At 34.1% G+C, this 20755-nt stretch overlaps 1 protein-coding gene across 1 annotated transcript in view; it reads left to right on the top strand.

Moving 5' to 3' along the window:
- The first annotated feature begins 7905 nt into the window (after window positions 1-7905).
- The window catches only part of LOC117103641 (adhesion G protein-coupled receptor L3-like), a 13376-nt gene continuing 526 nt past the window's right edge, over window positions 7906-20755 (top strand). Inside the window, exons 1-13 of the mRNA XM_033244228.1 lie at window positions 7906-8032; window positions 8777-8887; window positions 12056-12496; window positions 15891-15992; window positions 16588-16651; window positions 16958-17066; window positions 17221-17297; window positions 17633-17750; window positions 17899-17996; window positions 18518-18626; window positions 18843-19060; window positions 19218-19284; window positions 20113-20213. Coding sequence (XP_033100119.1) covers window positions 7906-8032; window positions 8777-8887; window positions 12056-12496; window positions 15891-15992; window positions 16588-16651; window positions 16958-17066; window positions 17221-17297; window positions 17633-17750; window positions 17899-17996; window positions 18518-18626; window positions 18843-19060; window positions 19218-19284; window positions 20113-20213 — 1742 coding nt within the window. The remainder of the gene's footprint in view (window positions 8033-8776; window positions 8888-12055; window positions 12497-15890; window positions 15993-16587; window positions 16652-16957; window positions 17067-17220; window positions 17298-17632; window positions 17751-17898; window positions 17997-18517; window positions 18627-18842; window positions 19061-19217; window positions 19285-20112; window positions 20214-20755) is intronic.

The raw sequence follows: 20755 nt of genomic DNA on the forward strand, positions 1-20755 counted from the left end.
TGGGGCTGAAGTAAGAAAATTTATGATTATGGCACCTTTAGATGGCCAGAAATGGTACTTTCGGACCTAAACTTGATTAAAATTTTCCTCCTTTCTCCATTTTTATTATAAGCTGGACAAATTTAGGGGGCCCCTTTAATCCGCCACTGAGTACCGTAGGACTTATGTGAGAAAGTGCTCTCATATACTTACTCCTAGGCATAGAACTAAGGTTATTGGTATACAGCATTATAATATTGTTTATATTTTGATCCAGACAATTCCAGTTTTCATAATACAAGAAATTCAGCAAAGATGACATACTGTATAGGCTCATTATATATTATTATTAATTATTATTATTATTATTATTATTATTATTATTATTAATAAAATAAAAAAATAATTCAGAATTTTTTCCCTTATAGCACAATGGTTTTGTGATTTTTACATTTTACAGATAATAAGTTACATTATCTTTGCCTTGTACTATACAGGCATTTAACACGTGGGAATGCTATGTACAGTGGACAAGAGAATTGGTGACTGTAGTAAAATGCCCAACCCCAGGTGACAAAGTTAATCGGTCTCCCTACCACCCATAGTTATAAAGCATGGGTGCTAATTCTAAAGTACTCAAGCTGTAATATTTTGGTATACATATTGTAGTGCACATATAATCATGTACCATGTTCTATTTGAATTAAAAATGTGTAGAATTAGATTTTAAATGTTGAATATTTTATCAATATTGTCTGTTTCATACAAATAGTGTACATCAAATGACAAACACCAATAAAATTGTGAAAATAATTGCCACAAGAATTGAAAAAAAAGAAAATAGAAAAACAAATTGTTTACTTGTTGATATGGCAACCACATAAATAATTAATACAACTGATAGTCTATTGGACTAATGTATAAATTTTAAAAATCATTTATCAATATTTTGAATTGAAGGAAAAAAAATCTGCAATTTATAGCGTAAAGTTAAATTGCAATAATTGGTATCACACGCAAGGTCACAAGATAATGGAGGATAGAAAGATGATGAACATAAAGAGGGTGACGAAGATGATGAAGATGGATATGATGACAATGATGATGAAGAGAATGATAAAGAGAATAAGAATGAGGAGGAGAAGAGAAGGAGAATGAGAAGGAGGAGAAAGAGGAGGAGAAAGAGAAGAAAAAGATGATGATGATGAAGATTATGACAATAAAGTAGATGATGATGATTATTACAAGATAAATTTTTCAGGTTCAAATCACCATGAAATGAAAAAAATCTGCTATTTTTATGTAAATATCAAATGTTAAAAAAAAATCAGAGTTTAGATTCTTATTGCAATTTTCATAATTTGATTAAATGATTTGCCGTTATTTAAAATTCAATTCAATCTTTATTGTCAAACACTGTAATATACTGTATACTGTTTGAAATTCAGGTTGTTTGTTCACAGATTAAAAAAAATAAAACATACGTATTGATACAATTGCATACTAAATACACAACACATATATCACATCCTACCATCACATCACATGTGTTTGAACTTTATTTAATAGCATTGCAGTGAATAGTGCCATGTATTTGTCAGTAAATTTAAAATTAATAGACAATAAAAAACATTTGCACGGTACACCCTGTTAGTCTTGTTATTCTACATATACTGCCAAAGACAAGCCAAACCACTCACTCCTTGCAAATCATGTTTTAGAGATAATGGCCAAAACATGCTGGAAGAAATGCTAACTTTTTGAAATCTATTTCATTGCACTAAACTACATGTAACCTGTTTTCACCATTTTCAATCTTAAAACAACATTTTTTAACATTTTGATGATTGTCTCTACCCGAGATATGCCCGAAATCGTGAACTTTGAAGTGTGATTTCTGAAATACTGTTACTTATACAGCTGTATGTATAAACTCCTGTAACTTCATAACAAAATGTCGGATTTAAATGATTCTATTACCATTTTATAGCTCTCATATGTATTTACAGGAATATCTAAAAGTATCTATTTTGCAAGAAGTGACTAGTTTGTCTTTACCACATATGATACTTATTTCACTTTGACCCACTCATCTAAATAAACATTTTCATTATTTACAAATTATTATTTCAACAAGTTTAAAAAAAAATATTTTTGCTTACTTGTTTACTGTTTTGGATTCTGAGTAAAGCACTATCAGTATGAGATATCATGTAAATAGTAGTTTATACTTTTGTAGTGCTAGATAGAAAACACAAACAAATGGAATGAATAAATGCTCTGAAATAAAAATTGTAATAATAGTACTTGTAGAATTATTATTATATAGCGCACATATTGTTAAGCCCACTATTTCATTTCATTGCATTTATTTATTCGACCACTGCACATTTACATAAGGTACAGTACAACAAATTTTGGTCAGGGGCAGCTTAAGCAAAATTTTAATACAACTCATTGAGAGCCAGCTGCCCCATGCGTTTCACATTATCATTTTACCCCTGGTCATTTGATTAAACAAATAGGGGACGCAAACTCAAGCTCCCTGGGGGAGTATTCGATAACGTTGCAGCAATTACATCAGCGCATTTTGGCATTTCCCCCTACTAGGTACCCAATTATACTCCAGTGGAGAGAAGCAATGCAGATAAAGCGCCTTGCCCAAGGACGAAAATGAAATGCACAGCGACGGATTAAAACACCGACCTCGAGGTTGGCAAACTAAACCTTTTCCGCTGCACCAAACCATTTCCATAAATGGTAATATAAGTTCAGTATATTTAAATTATTTGCATAATTTACATTCACTCAAATTTTTTTTAAAATGTGATCTGTCAATAATAAATGAAAAGAATTATAATAATAAATAAAATCATACAAATAGTCTACAGCAAATGACAAACACCAATAATATTGTGAAAATAATCGCCACATGAATTGAAAAAAAAAAAAAAACCAAAACAAATTGTTTACTTGTTGATATGGCAACCATATAAATAATTAATGCAACTATAGTCTATTATAAGGAATAATGTATAAATGTTGGAAGTCATTTATCAATATTTTGAATTGAAGGAAAAAAAATCTGCAATTAATATAGCGTGAAGTTAAATTGCAATAATTGGTATCACACGCAAGGTCACAAGATGATGGAGGATAGAAAGATGATGAAGATGATGGTGATGGCGATGGAGATGAAGATGGATATGATAACGATGATGATGATGATGAAGAGAATGATGAAGAAAAGGAGAATGAGGAGAAAAAGTAGAAGAAAAAGATGATGATGTTGATAGTGATGATGATGAAGATGATGACAATGAAGAAGATGATGATGATGATTATTACAAGATAAATATTTCAGGTTCAAAGCACCATGAAATGAAAAAAAGCTGCTATTTTTATGTAAATATTAAATGTAAACAAAAATCAGAGTTTAGATTCTTATTGCAATTTTCATAATTTGGTTAAATGATTTGCTGTTAAATTCAATTCGATCTTCATTGTCAAACACTGTAATATAGAGTATACTGTACTGTTTGAAATTCAGGTTGTTTGTTCACAGATTAAAAAAAAAATATGTATTGATACAATTACATACTAAATACACAACACATATATCACATCTTACCATCACATCACATGTGTTTAAACTTTTCTTAATATCGTTGCAATGAATAGTGCCATGTATTTGTCAGTAAATTTTAAATTAATAGACAATAAATACATTTGCACGGATATTTTGAATTGAAGAAAAAAAAATCTGCAATTAATATAGCGTAAAGTTAAATTGTAATAATTGGTATCACACGCAAGGTCACAAGATGATGGAGGATAGAAAGATGATGAAGATGATGGTGATGGCGATGGAGATGAAGATGGATATGATAACGATGATATGAAGAGAATGATGAAGAAAAGGAGAATGAGGAGAAAAAGGAGAAGAAAAAGATGATGATGTTGATAGTGATGATGATGAAGATGATGACAATGAAGAAGATGATGATGATGATTATTACAAGATAAATATTTCAGGTTCAAAGCACCATGAAATGAAAAAAAGCTGCTATTTTTATGTAAATATTAAATGTAAACAAAAATCAGAGTTTAGATTCTTATTGCAATTTTCATAATTTGGTTAAATGATTTGCTGTTAAATTCAATTCAATCTTATTGTCAAACACTGTAATATACAGTATACTGTACTGTTTGAAATTCAGGTTGTTTGTTCACAGATAAAAAAAAAAATATGTATTGATACAATTACATACTAAATACACAACACATATATCACATCTTACCATCACATCACATGTGTTTAAACTTTTCTTAATATCGTTGCAATGAATAGTGTCATGTATTTTTCAGTAAATTTTAAATTAATAGACAATAAATACATTTGCACGGTACACCCTGTTGTGGTACACCCTGTTGTCTTGGTATTCTACATACTGCCAAAGACAAGCCAAACCACTCACTCCTTGCAAATCATGTTTCACAGATAATGGCCAAAACATGCTGGAAGAAATGCTAACTTTTCGAAATCTCATTTCACTAAATGAAATTTCATTGCACTAAACTACGTACACTGTAACCTGTTTTCACCATTTTCAATGTTAAAACAACATTTTTTTAACATTTTGATGATTGTCTCTACCTGAGATATGCCCGAAATTATGAACTTGGAAGTCTGATTTCTGAAATACTGTTATTTAAACAGCTGTATGTATAAACTCCTGTAACTTCATAAAAAAATGTTGGATTTTAAGTTATTCTATTACTATTCTATTTTATAGCTCTCATTTTATTATGCATTTATAACTAAAAATATATTTTTTGCAAGGAGTGATTAGTTTGGCTTGTCTTGTCTTTACCAAATATGATACTTATTTTACTTTTGACTCACTCTCATCTAAATAAACATTTCCATTATTTACAAATTATTATTTCAACAAGTTTAAAAAAATAAATACATGCTGTTTTGATACAGAATAAATTCTATCAATCAGTTCTCTTTTTCTATGAACAATCAATATGCACTTCTTCAAACTTCCATGGAAATCTGCCTAGTGATATGCATGCGCAGTGCTTCCATCAAGCAAGCTCATTTCTTTGGCCTAGCTGTCACATGCTTCTCCGATTCAGACATAGGCTAGATCGATTAGCTTGATCTTAAAACTGTTTCATTCTGTATGTTTGCTACAGTAAGCCTTATCATCCAATCATTTATTAGCTGGGCATTTTAAAGGGACAACAAAATATTTCCCGGCGGTAGGTAATTAGTCGGGGATGTATGTTTAAACGATGCCCGCATTAACGGGAGGTGGCCGGGACTTTAACATGCACGTAACCATTTTGTAAATTACATTACATCTCCGGCTAAGTCCCCAAAAGGTCCGGGTCAAGGGCGGCCAGGACTTCAGATGACTAGTGCATTACTCAATGCATTAATTCATTCAATATGTTCATTCATTTATACATTAATTCATTCATATACAGTAGTCATTCATTCTATCATTAATTCATTTATTAATGAATTCATTGTTCTTATTTTGTTCTTATGTTACACATTTTTCAAACATACAAATGTATTATTGTACCATTATACACTGTACTGGAATGTAGGTAAAAGTGCCCCAGGAAAAACTGGCCCCGATAAAAAGGCCACTGAAAAAACTTCCCCAGAAAAAAGGCCCCGCTAAAAATGTCCCCAAATGACAAGTAGGTACTGTATACACCTCCTGTACTGTATTATAGAGGGTATTACATAGTCACACCTACTGCACATAAGGTACAGATATATTTTTTGGTTTTTCTAGTTTTTAAAAATAAAAATCTCATTGGACATTTTACCGCAGCCTCAATTTGTTCTTATTTTGTTCTTAATTTTTAAGCAATTTCAGCCTCGGTGTTAAAATGTGTTCTTATAAAAAAAAAGTGTACTATTTCCTACTAGGCCTAGGCTACCAATAGGCTAGGCCTAGGCCTCTACCTACTAGGCCTAGCCTAGGGCCTTCCGGGCCTACATACATACTATGTATGTAACATAGGGCCTACCTACACTTGACTATGGGGCCACCAGGCTAGGCCTAGGCATTGTCATTTCAGCCTTTCGTGATAGGCCTAACGTCAAGGCTATATGGATAGTACGTCTGACTCTCATAACCATCAATAGTTAATATCTATAGAATGATGAGATACCGCCTTCATTAAAAAAGCACCTGACCTAGCCTACCCTTAGCATAGGCAGCCTTCGTTCGTAAGGAGCAACGGCAGGGGTTCTCGTCATTCAGTAGGGTAGCCTAGGCTAGGCCTCTCTGAGATTCTAGCTTTAAAATATAGACTAACTTAACATTAATTTTGGATACTCGATACATCTTTAGTTAATTAATTGTGATTTTTTACGGTTTCTTTAATAAATCGTAGTAATCTTACTGTATGAACAATGATGAATAAAAAGTATGAACAATGTCATTCCAATGTGTCATTCATAAATACCGCCGCTCTCGCCTCCTCTCCTCTCTCTCGATCTCTCTTAATCTCCAACTGGCAGGCGCCACCACCGCGCGGTGCACCGGCATAAACTAAAAATTCTTTCCTGTCATCTAAAACATTACTCTCTCTCTCTTCCTCGAGGATTGCATAATTATTTTTTATTTATCTATTTATTTTTTGTATTTACAATACATATTTAATTCTACTATGATTACATACAATAAAATTAATTTATTCTGACGACGCCCATTTAAGAACAAATGGATTTCAGGGGTTCATTGTTTGGGTTATGGGTTACTGTTTGGGTTTGGGTTATTGATTTCAGGTTATTGTTATTTCAACGAGCCATCCAAAACAATATTGCTATAAATATTCCGACGTATGTCAGTAAATCGTCAAGAAAAAAAAGAAATGTGAACGCACATAAGTACACCCCAATTCAGTGTCGCACACAAAATTACAAACACAGTTTCTTGCCCAAAACAATAAATGATTGGAATAAAAACCTTTCATCTGAGGTCGTCCAGGCTAATGAAGTATCAACTTTCAGATCAGCTCTAGATAGGTATTATCAAAATTAAAGCAAGTTAAAAAAAAATTTCTCAGCTAATATGAAATACTCTTTAATAAACTTGAGCACACGTTGCACACAAGCAGCAAAACACATTGGACGAAAGTGCTGAAGTTATCAGCGATGTCCAATTAGCGATTCTGAGATTCTGAGGGGACGTTTACGATATTCACAAACCATATACACCTCATCTTTCAATCCGCATGTACACCAATGTTTTTGCTTCTGCGATTGTTTTCAAATTATATCATAATTATTATCAAAATATAATGTAATTGCATTAATCAACATTGAACAATATTCTCAATGTTATACACTTTTTTTAAACTGATTTATGATAGGTTAACGTGGTTATATTATCATCCTGTAAGTGGCGAGTGTACTTGCTGTTGGATGTACAGGAAATAAAAAAGAAACAAACGGAGTTATATCGGACGTCAAATAGTTTGAACTAAAACTTTTCATATAAAGGATAGATCACAACTCCCTGGTTAGACAGGCCTACTTTTATGTGATTGATCAATTCACCTGGATATCGTAATAATTCCAATGTAATTCTGATGGTATCAATTGCTTTGATTTTTTTTAAATTTAAGTTTTTATTTAATATATTCGTTTAAATGTAATGATTTTTTCAAATTTCATTTATATGGCGCCCTTTTTACAAAGCGCCTACATCACAATATCAAAAAACAAATCAAACAATCATCACAATTTCAATGTTTCATTAAACAGAAAAAATAAATCGAGTCGGCTATGGACACTTGGGACCTAAGCAAATCATATTGTATTGTCATCATTTTCCAAGGAGAACATTCTTTAGTTGACTCTTGAACATTTGTGATGAAGATGATTTACGGATGGAAGGCGGCAGTTCATTCCAATACTGGGGTCCTAGGACGGAAAAAGAACTGCCAGCCTTGGTTCTCGTAAATGGAACCTTCAGTCTAAGGGTGTCCATAGCAGACCTGATGCCACTCCTGTCAGGCTGATATTTAATAATCAGATCTTGCAAGTAAACAGGGGCGCGCTTGTTAACGCAGTTATACATCTGGATCAAAATCCCATACCTCACCTGTCTTTCACACGAAGCCAGTTAAATTTACGAATTAAAGTGGAGGCGCAGTACGGCTTGGTACTTGAAAAACTAAACGTGCAGCCCAATTTCGAAACAATGTAGGGACCTAAAATTATCGAAAGACATTCCTCCAAATAACAAATTTATAATCAATACGGCTAAGGACTAAAGATTGAACAGCATTAATGCATGTACATCTATCAATTGAATGTCTAATACGGTAAAATTTCTTTCTCAAGTGAAAGTTTTGTTCATTTTTAAGTGTTCATCCAGAAAAACGCCGATATTCTTAACAACTTTAGTTGGGCGTATTACGGTACCACTTCACCTATCTCAAGCTTGATGTCGTGAAGGTTGCAAGTAAATCTTGTTATCTGTCTTGTGCACCTTTTTTTCGTTCCCAACACTACGAATGCTTATTAAATATTAACATTTTTTAATCATGTTCAATCAATCATGTTTTATAGCGCCCTTGAAGCGTGGTTATTCGTCGTAGTGCCGTTGCAGAAAAGCGATTATTAAAATGTGCATTGCCTTATTAAACAATGACGTCTTATTATATTTTAAGGTAATGCTTGATAGATTAAAGTATTTACAGACTGGAAGACAGAGATGTACTATCTTTGTCACTATTCGTGAAACTTATTCTTCAGAAAAACCTCCGATTTTAATGTGTGACCTCATCAAAGGGATGCTTTGGAAATGTACAATTGTTGTATTTGCTGCTACATCTTATGTTGTGTACAAAGCTGGAAATTGCAACGGTAAGTTAAGAAGTGTCCAGAAATACTTTAGGAGGGTTGAAAAAATTGGAGCCTCGCAGGCCCGTATCCAGGGGTATTTTTTATGGTTCAGGAGAACCCCATTTTCTAGAAAACCCCCTCTTTTCTAGCGAAACCCCCTCTGTAAATTTTCCAAATAAGTTCTCCAACCCCAACTAATGCACTGCAGACCCACCCAGACACAGACATTTTCGAACATTTCAGCTTTTATAGCATTATTTAGACCCATAAAGCACAAATATCCTCTTGCTTTGGGGGTTTCGCGGACCCCACCGGGGCTTCGAATGTGGACCTCACACCCAGAAACCCCCCCCGTATAAGAGACAGCTCTTGGAAGAACCTGGCTAAAGGGCCTGCCTCGTTTTCCTTTCCTTCTAGTAGTAATTAAAAATTAAACTCAAGCTATTTTTCCGACATTTTTTCTCTTCACCAGAGTGTATCAGAAATCCAATCTACTTTACTAAAATAATATTTTACTCGTCTAATGTACCTCATTCACCGGTATTGAGGTGATGGCAAGCCCCCAGGGTCCTTGGTGTGCAGCCGCAAAAGTCCCCAGTGGGATCGAGGGGAAAAATGCTCCACAGAAGCTCAGGTGTTTAGCTTTCTACAAGCCGTATTCGATTGATTTAAAAAAAAGATCACAGGTACGGCGCTTGAGTTTTTTTTTTCTTTTCAGAAAATGCTTCATAAAGTGGTTTCTTACTTCCACGCACCATTATTTTTTTTTCCTTGAAGCCAGGCTCCGAAGGAAAAAATTGATATGTTGTAGAACTGTTTTCTGAGACACTAAAGCATTTGCCGAAAACCTCAGAAGCGGTTAATGAGATACAGATTTTTGAATATTTAACAACTGGGGGAAAAGGATTCGTAACCACCCATTATCCTCCAGTTTTTAAATACCAACAAATTCTGTATCTCATTAACCGATTCCGAGTTTTTCGATAAATATGCTTTTTGTGTCTTAGAAAAATCAGTTCTACAATATCAACAATTGTTTTCCTCCGAAGCCTGGTCTTTAAACATACTTTACGTGTATTTTCGTGTATATAGCTAAAAAAAAGCAACTTAATTTAGCGGGTATAGCTTGTGGTGTTGTGCCAGCTCCCAGCTTTTATAACTAAAGCATTACCAGCTTGTCAGCAGCTGTCAAAACATCTCCCCCTTTACAGATTAACACTTTTCAAGAACTGGTCCTAAATATTGACTTGACCGTCCAAATCAAATTAAGCAGTCTCTAAGCCTTGCAAAATTTAAACATTTTAAGATTCTTTGCTGGCAAAATATCGTCCTCTATTGTAATGTAATGCTGTGTTGTAAAGAATTGCCGCAAAACACTGAACAAATGATGCAGGAAACTCTGTTAAATTTCTATGACGTTTATTACGATAAAGTATCCGATGGTAACCTATATCATTTATCGTAACATCTCATTCAATTCTGTAATCAAATAACCATGAAACACATTAGAAACTTGAAAACATTATTATGAACCATTCAATACAATAAGCCTTACATAATACGGTTTGCCTGCAATAAATGAAGACTTACTACTTTGCCGTGTTTCCTACAAACAGGTTAGCATACTGTGTGATCAGTCAATTAGGCCATGTAAAATAAAATAATTGGTTAGCATCCCCTCCCTACCATCAAAAAGGCCACCGACCCGATTTTTTTTTTACAATACACTCACAAACTCAATTTAATATAGGTTTGTTTACCACCCGTCCGCACACTAGCCAGTCCACTTGCAGTTCTATGCTCTACTGTTGTTCTATAGGCCTATACTGTAGCCACATATGGTATCCATGATGTCTGTTGTGTTGAGGAGTGAATTGTGCATGATAATACATAGAGATAATTGCATTATGACGCCGTTATTCATAGGTAAAGTTTCTGCTTGCTATAGATGCTTGTATGTAATTTTGGTCTCTGTTGTTTTATTCTTCTTTTTTTGCTGTTTTTCCTTGCGAAACTCTTTTTTCATGTTCGATGCAAAAAAAACCAAAAAAACCTCCCTCCCTACCATGAATAATACATAGATACTACATGATGGATGCTGACCGATTGTTTTATTTTACATGGCCTTACCAGCCAACATCCGATCACCTCCTGAACAGGTTAGCATTTAATCCGTTGGTTAGGATTCTAACCAATAACTTTAGAAACGGTCGAATAATATACCGTTTGCTCCTATTATTATACATACACAATCCTCATTGCAACATTAGCGTGGTTCTGACAACTGGGCATTTCGCTGTGCGCCACCTATTTTCACTTACAAAACTCTACAGAAACGCAACCGTTTCTACATGTGTAGAATAATGAATTAATTTTACATAACATAATTTAATGAGTTGTATTTAAGGAACCAAAATTAATACAAGCTAAGCTTTTTGGGACTTCCTAGTCTGCATTGTTAGAAATTGTACGGTGTCGATGACCATGTACTGTAATGGATTGATGCAAATGAAGCAACTGATTAATTGATTGATTGATTGACCCCAACATTTAGGTCAAGTTCAAGCAGAAATTAGAAGCAACCTACAAAAATAAATCTAAACATAGAATAGCTCATTTAAATGTTCAAATACGAAATTGAATGTTTTAAGTATTTTAGTTCATTATAGACAGACAGTAGGCGTACATCTTTAAAAAAAAAATCAGACTAAAGCCTGGTTCTCACGAGAGCCCTAGTATCCGGATCGGGAGCTAATCGTTAGCGCTAACCGTTAGCAACCTGTGTGAGAAAGCCCGATCAGTTAGCGCTAACCGTTAGCGGTATCCGGATACAGCTAACGGTTAGCAAACCCCGGATCGGTTAGCACGTTGAGCGCGTTTCTATCATCAACTAATCACACGTACGCATTTACAATTTCCAGTTTCTTATTCTTCTTATTCTTCTTATTCTTCTTATTCTTGGATCAGGATCGGGATCTTCTCGTATGGACGCACGGCAGCTAACGGTTAGCAGGATCTGGATCCTGCTAACCGTTAGCTGCCGTGTGAGAACATAAGCCTGGTTCTCACGAGACGGTTAGCTCCCGATCCGGATACTAGGGCTCTCGTGAGAACCAGGCTTGTGGCTGTTAAGTAGCAAGCCGAATACCCATAATGATTAAAACCTTTCATATTCGTCATATTTTACAGCACAAACCCTGGATTGCAATGTCACGTATGGATCATCCTGCTACATATTTAATTGCCTGAGTGGATATAGCCCTTGGGTCCGCCACAATGATACGTGTGTCGGTAGTGGAGGTCATCTTGCAAGTTTCGAATCTGAAGAAGAGTTCAAATTTGTAGAAAAGAGGTTTAAATTCCAAATCTTAAATAGCTTTTGTCATGACTACTTTATCGGACTAAAGCGCGATAGTAACAAACCAATAGAAGAACAAAATAGCTGGACTTGGACAACGGGTAAGATAAGGGATCCGATGGATTGGTTTATGTGGGGAGAGAATGAACCAAATGTGCGCGTTCAATATGCAGCAGGTGTTTACTTAGACGTCACCCTTAATAACCGAACAATATTTGACGTCAACATGATACGGCGTGCACATACCAGATTAACTGGATCCATCTGCGAGAGTAAGTTTGATATTTGGTTAAAAAAAAAATTTAAAAAAAAGTATTATTTTCTATAAATATTAAACACATTAGTTTTATCTATTTTTATAATTAGAGGGATGGGCATTTAACCATATCTTTACTACCATTTAGGATATGTAACGTTCTGCAGAGCGATGCATTTAATTCGAAGACTCACAAGTAGAGAAGAAATACATGCACCCACACATATACATGTCATCTGCAAAATAGGCCTGATGTATGTACGTATACCAAGTTTTTCTGCCCAATCACCAACTTGACATTATGTGCCAACTGCATCATACCTGTCTCTTATACACATCTAGATGTGTATAAGAGACAGGTTATATATATCTTGTTATCGCGCGATTGATCTCTCCAATGAGGATTCCTCTCTTTTGTGTTATAGGGCCATGACTATCACATGGTGTTATACACTGACTGTGCATGGGCTTCGTGTGTGTATAGAGTAGTCATAAATCTATAGTTTTCCGGTTTTAAAGCCCCATTCCCGGCAAAATTTCAGTTCTTAAGAAAAATCTAATTTTTGTATAATGTTATAAAGATTTACAAATATAATACGGAATTGTTAGTTTAACTGAATTTAGACATTCCTATGAATGAAAAATTTTTTTTCCACACAAAAAATAAATGCGGATGAATTTTTCATGTTTGATTTTGCGATAGGTCGAGATTCTGACTGAGAATTCGACACTTAAACCATGCTTAAACAAACATACCTCAGCCTAATCGAACGACTCTCATTAGAGAGGGCGCACTTTATTGACTGTATAAATAAAGTATACATAAAAGCGATAGTATTCCAGCGATGCGATGCGATGCGATCTACAATCTTTGAATTTGCCTAGTAACGATGAATTCGTCGAGAAAATGGTAATATTTTATGAGAAATAGACTGTATTTCTCTTTTTTTTTTATTCCTTTGCGTAAAACTAAAATTCATGCCAATATTTTTCCATGATTTATAATAATTGGAGTAATGCAAATGCATATTTTCTTTTAAAAAAAGTCAGTTTTTAGTGAAATTTTGCCGGGAATGGGTCTTTAAAGTCACCATGGTATTGAGGAATGGTAGACTTTTGTTTCAGAATTCAAATGTCTTCTCAAAAAACAAATCCTTCACGGACAGAATTGGAACATCTATAGTGACTCTGATTTTATGTCCCTATTACGCCTATGCCTCACTGGTGACATAGTTCATACATGGAGGAAATATATTAATATATTTCCTCCATGGTTCATAGATTGCAGTAGCTACATACAGAAATCTGGTCTGGCTATGGGTAATAATTTAGCGCCTACATTAGCCATTAAAGACCTATATATGAACTTGATCTCGCTATACAGTCTGCGTTCAATAATGTCTTAGGGCCTATACAAATATATATCGATAATATGTATATTGCATGGACATCAGAGGATATCTCCCGAAACCGTGCTTTGTACAAAATAAATGGACAAAACGCTGCCATTTTTGGATATTAATCTCTAGAGCATTGATGGGTTTCTTATAAAAAACACGTACACCGGGTTACCAGGGAACTTTTTATTTCACTGTTTCCTAGGGTTACTTACCAAGTAATTCCATTTGTTTTTCAATAAACATATTTTTAAAATGCAATTATTAAAACATAAATCCAACAGTAGGAAGGAGCTGGAAAAAGTGTAAAACTATGGAACTTTCCGGAGTCTCAATCCTAAAAAATAAAGTTATTAAAGAAGGTTCCAGAAGATAATAATGAATATTCTTTAAAGGAATTAAACTGACTTAATGGAATACTAGGCCTATGAACCTTTGAATAATATTTCGATATAAACCATAGAAAATAAATTATTTTATTTCTGTAGTTACTGCTTCAATCAATCAGAGCTCAACGAACATGGCAACTCAAGGTAAAACGTCACAGTATTCCTATAATTATTTTTCTTTTATATGCTGTTTTTGCAATGACATCTCAGTTCAACTTTCTTCGTTTTTTTTTTTGTTCACTAAGTGATTGATAGGTTGAATAATAGACCGACTGACCGCCTCAGCTGTTTGTGACAAACTGTTTTTCTGTTCATTAAGTGACTGACTGACTGACCAACTGACCAACTGACTGGGCGACCGACTCGAGCGTATCGACCATGTTTCAAATTTTGGCCGGCGGACTCTGGAAGCGATCTGGAAGACGTGGAAGCCCGATTGATGGGCTTAATTGCCACCTGAGGTCTAAATGGAGGCTCGTTTGACGGATGGAGTGGAAAAGCAAGAGGCAGATTTTACAATGTTTTATATATTTTCCGGCAGCATATATTACACAATCTGCTTTCCCAATTAAAAGAAAAACAACCCTATACAACAACAACTGCGAATCGACTATATACATAGATAAGGCGCAACAAGTCAAGGGTTATCTTGCTTTATAGTATTCATCTAATCGTATCATGTTCTCTGAAGTTTTGTTGTATTTTTTTTTATTGATTCAAATTGTTGTTTCGCTTAAATAGGACTCTAGTCTCCTCTATAGAATAACACATTGATTAACTGATCGATTGAATGAATACCTGGTCGATTTATTGAGAGATAATTATTTACGGTATTGATTGAAGTTACCTTATATGGTGTATTAAACAAATACCAAATTGCAGAACACTTAGTTCAAAGCTCTTCATTACCTTGCTCCTCAAATTTGTCAGTGCATCAAAACAATTGTTGTAAAGGTGGTGATCTCATTCCTACTAAGCCTGATCTTTAATTCTCTTGATTAAATAATTATGTGATTTTTTTTTCTGTTTGTCTCAATTTTTTTTCATTTTGTTAATTTTAAGTTTTAATGTTTTTTCTCAAATCAAACTTTTTTTTTCTGATTTTTTTAAATTTTCTGTTTTATTTTAATTAATTTGTTTATGTTGAAGATCTAGTTTAATTTGTATACTTTGTTTTTTATTGTATGTACTGAGGGTCCCAATTGATCAGATGTGGCTGGATGGGCCACCCTCACAAAATATTGTTGAAATAAAATAAAATAAATAAGGAGTTATCAATGGCGGTGGGAGACACTGGACACCGACGGGACACTCTGAATCTTCCCCTAGGAAACACTGCATTTCGGAAAGAGTATGTCATGTTTGGGCATCTAGGGGTGCGTATGCATAACATTTACTTCAAACATGTTGGGGCTGGAGATGGATTTGAACCCTATCTGTGATCAGGGACACCTCGTAAAGAGTGCGTAACAATCAAACACACATTCCTGAAAAATTAGGCATAGAGAATTGTAATCTAATCCCTGGTTGGTTTGCTAAGATTCTTTTTGTAATATTTTTCGGGATTTGATGATCTAATCGATGTCGTCACAAATTAAAGGCTCTACTTATCATTTCATTGCAGTTCAATTTACTATTGACGATATACCTGAAGTAACCAATATTCCTCTATCATTAGAACCGGATGTCATATTTTCGACTTCAACTGATAACATATTAAAAGAAGGTGTGTAGAATATTACATTTTAATAATAGTTTCAGTACAGAATTTATGCTTTGAACAAGTGAAATTGTCAATTGTGTATTTTTTCCGAATTGTAAAGCCGGGCGTTGACTGCCCAGATGGTCGCGGCCGACTCAATTCTATGGAGAACGCCATGGCGCGAGCACAAAGGCTGATTTTGTTGAATTCGTCGTACGACACAGTAAGTGTCCGGCTTATGTCTTTAAAGAGAATTTTTCAAACTGATTGCACAACATTATTTTTCAGAATAGATAAGTGAGTAGCACTATACAAACATTGATATGCATTGAACTTCTCCAAATTTAGTGCAAAAAACGGGGGAGGGGGGAAACGTGCTCCTATACTCGATAGGCCTACACACTGCAACTGTTTTAAAAGATCCGTCGTTCAGATTCAGACTGCCACCAACAATCAGAAGACGGCGTCGCTAGTCTAGCGCTTATAGGGAGCGGAGCTGGATTCGTCGCACGAACACCGTACGACCACCGTACGACGCACCGTAGGAGTACCAGGCTTAACATTTTTTTCTGGCACTTACCACATTGCTTTCAGTATTAAACCATTATCTTTGGTATAGACGGGCCATTCGAACTTGTTGCAAGTCTGACGGTTCTCCCAGAAAACACACATCTAAAAACTGGGTAAGACACGTTTAAACAATAATTGATAAAAATTGCAACATATGTTTTGACGTTAATATATAGTTTTTCTTTTCATGAAGAAGAAAAGGACAAGCTATTCAAAACGTCCATCAAGTTTATATCATAAATAGTTCCAGTTAGTTATTTCAGAGACAAATACACAATAGCTAAACGTTTAATTATTTTAAGTCGTGTACATATTATCAAATATTCTTTGACAAAAAAATGTTATATGTCCATATAATTATGATGTGCCTATATAGGATTATGATGTGATATCATTATAGCCATTATTTTTTTTCGCAGCAATGGAGAGTTGTTACCAAGTGCGTCTGACATCGTAAATATCGACATTTACGATAAAAACGGTTCGAAAATAAGTATCAACTCTGTGATCATCTTTCCTTCTCTTAAGGTAAATACAATCTAAACTAAAATTTAAAGGAAGAAAGATAACGTGTAACATTAATATATCGTCCAATTATACTTGAATATTTTTCTTTCTTTCAAAACTATTAAAGATTACGAAGACAGGCATACTTAAATATTTTCTTTTATTATTATTAAAGATTGCGAAGACAGGAAACAACGCGAGTTTTAATCAATTTCCTGAATGCCACTACACACAAAGTAAAAATACAACAGCGTAAGAATATAGTTCAATATTAAGTATTTCATAAATAAAATAATTAGCCTACAATGATTATATTTAAGTACATAGTTCGAAATTGTGTATTTTATATGATGATGATGATGGTGGTGGTGCTGATTATGATGAACTTGATGATGATGATAATGATGATGATTATGCAGATGATGATGATGATGATGATGATAAAACGACGACTATAAAAATGACGATGGTGACGGACAAGGAAAAACATAAACTTTTAAGTTTTTTGTATATTTAAAATGTAAAAGAATTGGATTATACATTTCTCATAACATTAACAAACACAATTGTGGCTGTTAATTCCCAAGTACGTGGCTAATAGATGGGTGTAATACTCTCTACCATGACGACGACGACTACTGGAGCAACGTGAAGTGTATTTGTACTCACCTGACGTCATTTGTCATTCTGATGAAACCGAAACCGGTATGAATTTAAAAAATTAATTAAATGTAATATAATAAAAATTAAATGTATTAAACGTAGGGCCTATAGATAATTTGAGCTCCTTGTCAATGACTGTTTGTCTTCACATTCTGATGACGTGAACATTCAAATTTCACATATTATATAGATAAAAGAAAACAAGTTCTTGTCTGTGCTTACGAAGTTTGGCGTAACAATTTCGAGTGTTTTTCTCCTCATCACCCTAGTTATCATCTGCAATTTCAAGTAAGTTGACATTGATTAAATAAGGACATCAATTAATGAAATAGATCTTACTATCAACACTGATGGGTATATATATCATCCAAAACAGTTTTTAAGATTGTAATGTTTCGAACCTCCGATGCAAAATGATATAAAATGTAACATTTCATATAAATGCCGGTTATCAACAATTATTTCGTCGATGCAATTCCAGTCCAATCTTGAATACCTAGCCTATCTAAATAGATTGGGGGTTGTTTTTCCCCAGGCACTTTCTACCGTGCGGCCCCTCAGACACTTATCTTTGAATATTATGTATAGATTTTTCATTTTAAATATATGCCTTTAATTTGTTTGTATAAATGGATAAATAAACACATATTTTTGAGTGGCAACTCTTTGGGAAGAGAATGACTGTCTAATGGCAGGAAGACAAGTATCAGGTGGAAATTATCCAGGAGAAAATATTTAAGTGGGAACAGCCTGCTCTTCCGTGTTACTATCAGTATGACACTTAAATTTTATGTCATATTTTATTTCAGAAATTTAAGAAACTCAGATCGCTACAGAATCTTGCGTCACCTGGTCATCGCTCTACTCTGTGTCAATTTGTTTTTTTCGTTCCTGGAATTTGATTTCAAACATACAACGGTATGACTTCATTATTACAGTATTAACACTCGAAACGGACAAGTCGATCGTCATCCGACCCACGTCTGATCGATCGACCAATCAAACAATAAATCAATCAATCAATAAATTAATCAATCAGCCATAAAAACAGTGAATAAATTAATCAGTATCAGTCATTCAAGCAAAGTTATAAATATTTTAGATAGATGAACATAACGGATCCTGTATTTGCAGATCACCTGTAGTCTGCTTGCTGGATGCCTGCACTACAGCCTCTTGGCAGCTTTCTCGTGGATGTTGATCATGTCAACAGATCTTTACATGAAGATCAAACATCCGTTTGCTGATCATGAAAGGCTTTTTGTGTACAGTCGTTACATTGCCTGGATTGGACCCATCATTATCGTCGGAACGACAGCTGGTATAACAAGGGATAACTACGCATCGGATAAGTAAATTGAATCTTTAGCACTCATTATAGCAAACGCTTGCTTCTTGGAATATAATTTTAGTCACACAATTTTGTTCCAATCTCATTCCAAATTAACCCTGGGTGAAGAGACACAATTGTTTTAATTTATATAATTTGTTTTATCTCATCCCTTCTAGGTGCTGGTTGAATACAAGCTCTCTTGCTATCTGGGCTTTCATAGTTCCCGTGTGCGTCGTCATGCTGGTAATGTCTACAGCTGTTTCTCAGGGATGTTCGGTATTCTGAACATCTTTGTTGTTTTTAAAATTTTTATGTACAGTATTTGTTTTTCAAGTTTAATTCATTTTCCTTTGTCGTTTTTTTTTTCTTTACTACTTTTAGAATTTTTAGTTTTAAGTTTTGTTTACTTCGTTTTTAATTGAATAAGGGTCACTCAGGGGATTTATCATGTGAAGTGTGCCACTGTTTCAAAAGTGTAGTTTCCGAATAAATTATTACGGTATTATTATTAACACTCAGTACAATTACACCGGGCAACCTATGAAAAAGCTTCCGACGATAAATGGAAGAACGACCTTCAGTAAAAATATATTATAGGCCTACCTAAAGCATGAATCTGCCCTCCCCTCTAAAATTTTGAAAATAAAAAATGCATGAGGTGTTTCTACCCTTTAAAAATTTTCCTGATTTCCAATCATCTTTTGGGACATTAGGCCTTTCTCTGGTAATTGCTCTTTAATTGGATTATAATCATAGCTTTTGTAATTTACTGCCTATGCAAGGTCAGCTATACTGTCCATAGGTATGCCTATGTGATTTATTGACAACTTGCTGGAAAATTAATTAACAGTTCGGCTCTCTCTTTTGATATTGAGTTTGATTGTCAGTTAAGGTCAGTGCAAAGTGAGGTTCCTCAACGCGTCAGAGCTATTGCTGAAACGGGTATTGAGGTAAAGGGAATGGTAACAGCATGGGGAAAATAAAAATTGAAGTCTCTTGAGCTTTTTATTTTCAATTCCTTGATCAGCTACCTTTACCATATCAAATAATGAAATGTATTTTCTCTCCAAGACTGTCGTCGTACAGTTGGTAATTATTGGCTACATAGCTTACACAAAATCCCAACTACCGAACTATACTGAAGAGGAAAAGCAAAAACTTGAACGAATCAGGTTAGTAAATGATGTTCATATAAGAACAAAATATTAATAACAAAGATAAATATACGGTCCGTAAAACGGTTTTAGTATCAAACATAATAATAATAAAAATAAATAAAAAGATTTTATATAAATAAGATTTCTTCCTCACCTGTAATTGGACAGATTAGGTGCAGTATCTAGAAACATTAAAACATAGTTAAAAAACTTAGAAATTAATAATTGAAAATACAATTAAATGTAGAAAAATACATATGTTGCAGCGAAGCCGAATCGTATAAATTATTAAATATGCGCAAAATTTAACATAAACATATATTTTTATTTAATTTTAACAATGTTTGATGTATTGTAGTAGTTTAATTATTACAGTAGGTTTTGTCAACGTGTTACCAGTGAAAGCTGTGTAGCATTAAGCACGTGAGATGTGACTTTGTCATTGGCTATATTCGCCAACTGATTGACTGGAGTTACACCATTACAGCTATATTTTCTCTGTTGGGCTAATATACGGTACTTTAACAGTACAATTCAATATTTGGAATTTATTTCAA

The sequence above is a fragment of the Anneissia japonica genome, unplaced genomic scaffold, assembly GCF_011630105.1.
Source record: "Anneissia japonica isolate Jap-2015-1 unplaced genomic scaffold, ASM1163010v1 scaffold1065_len1792383_cov172, whole genome shotgun sequence".
Taxonomy (NCBI): domain Eukaryota; kingdom Metazoa; phylum Echinodermata; class Crinoidea; order Comatulida; family Comatulidae; genus Anneissia; species Anneissia japonica.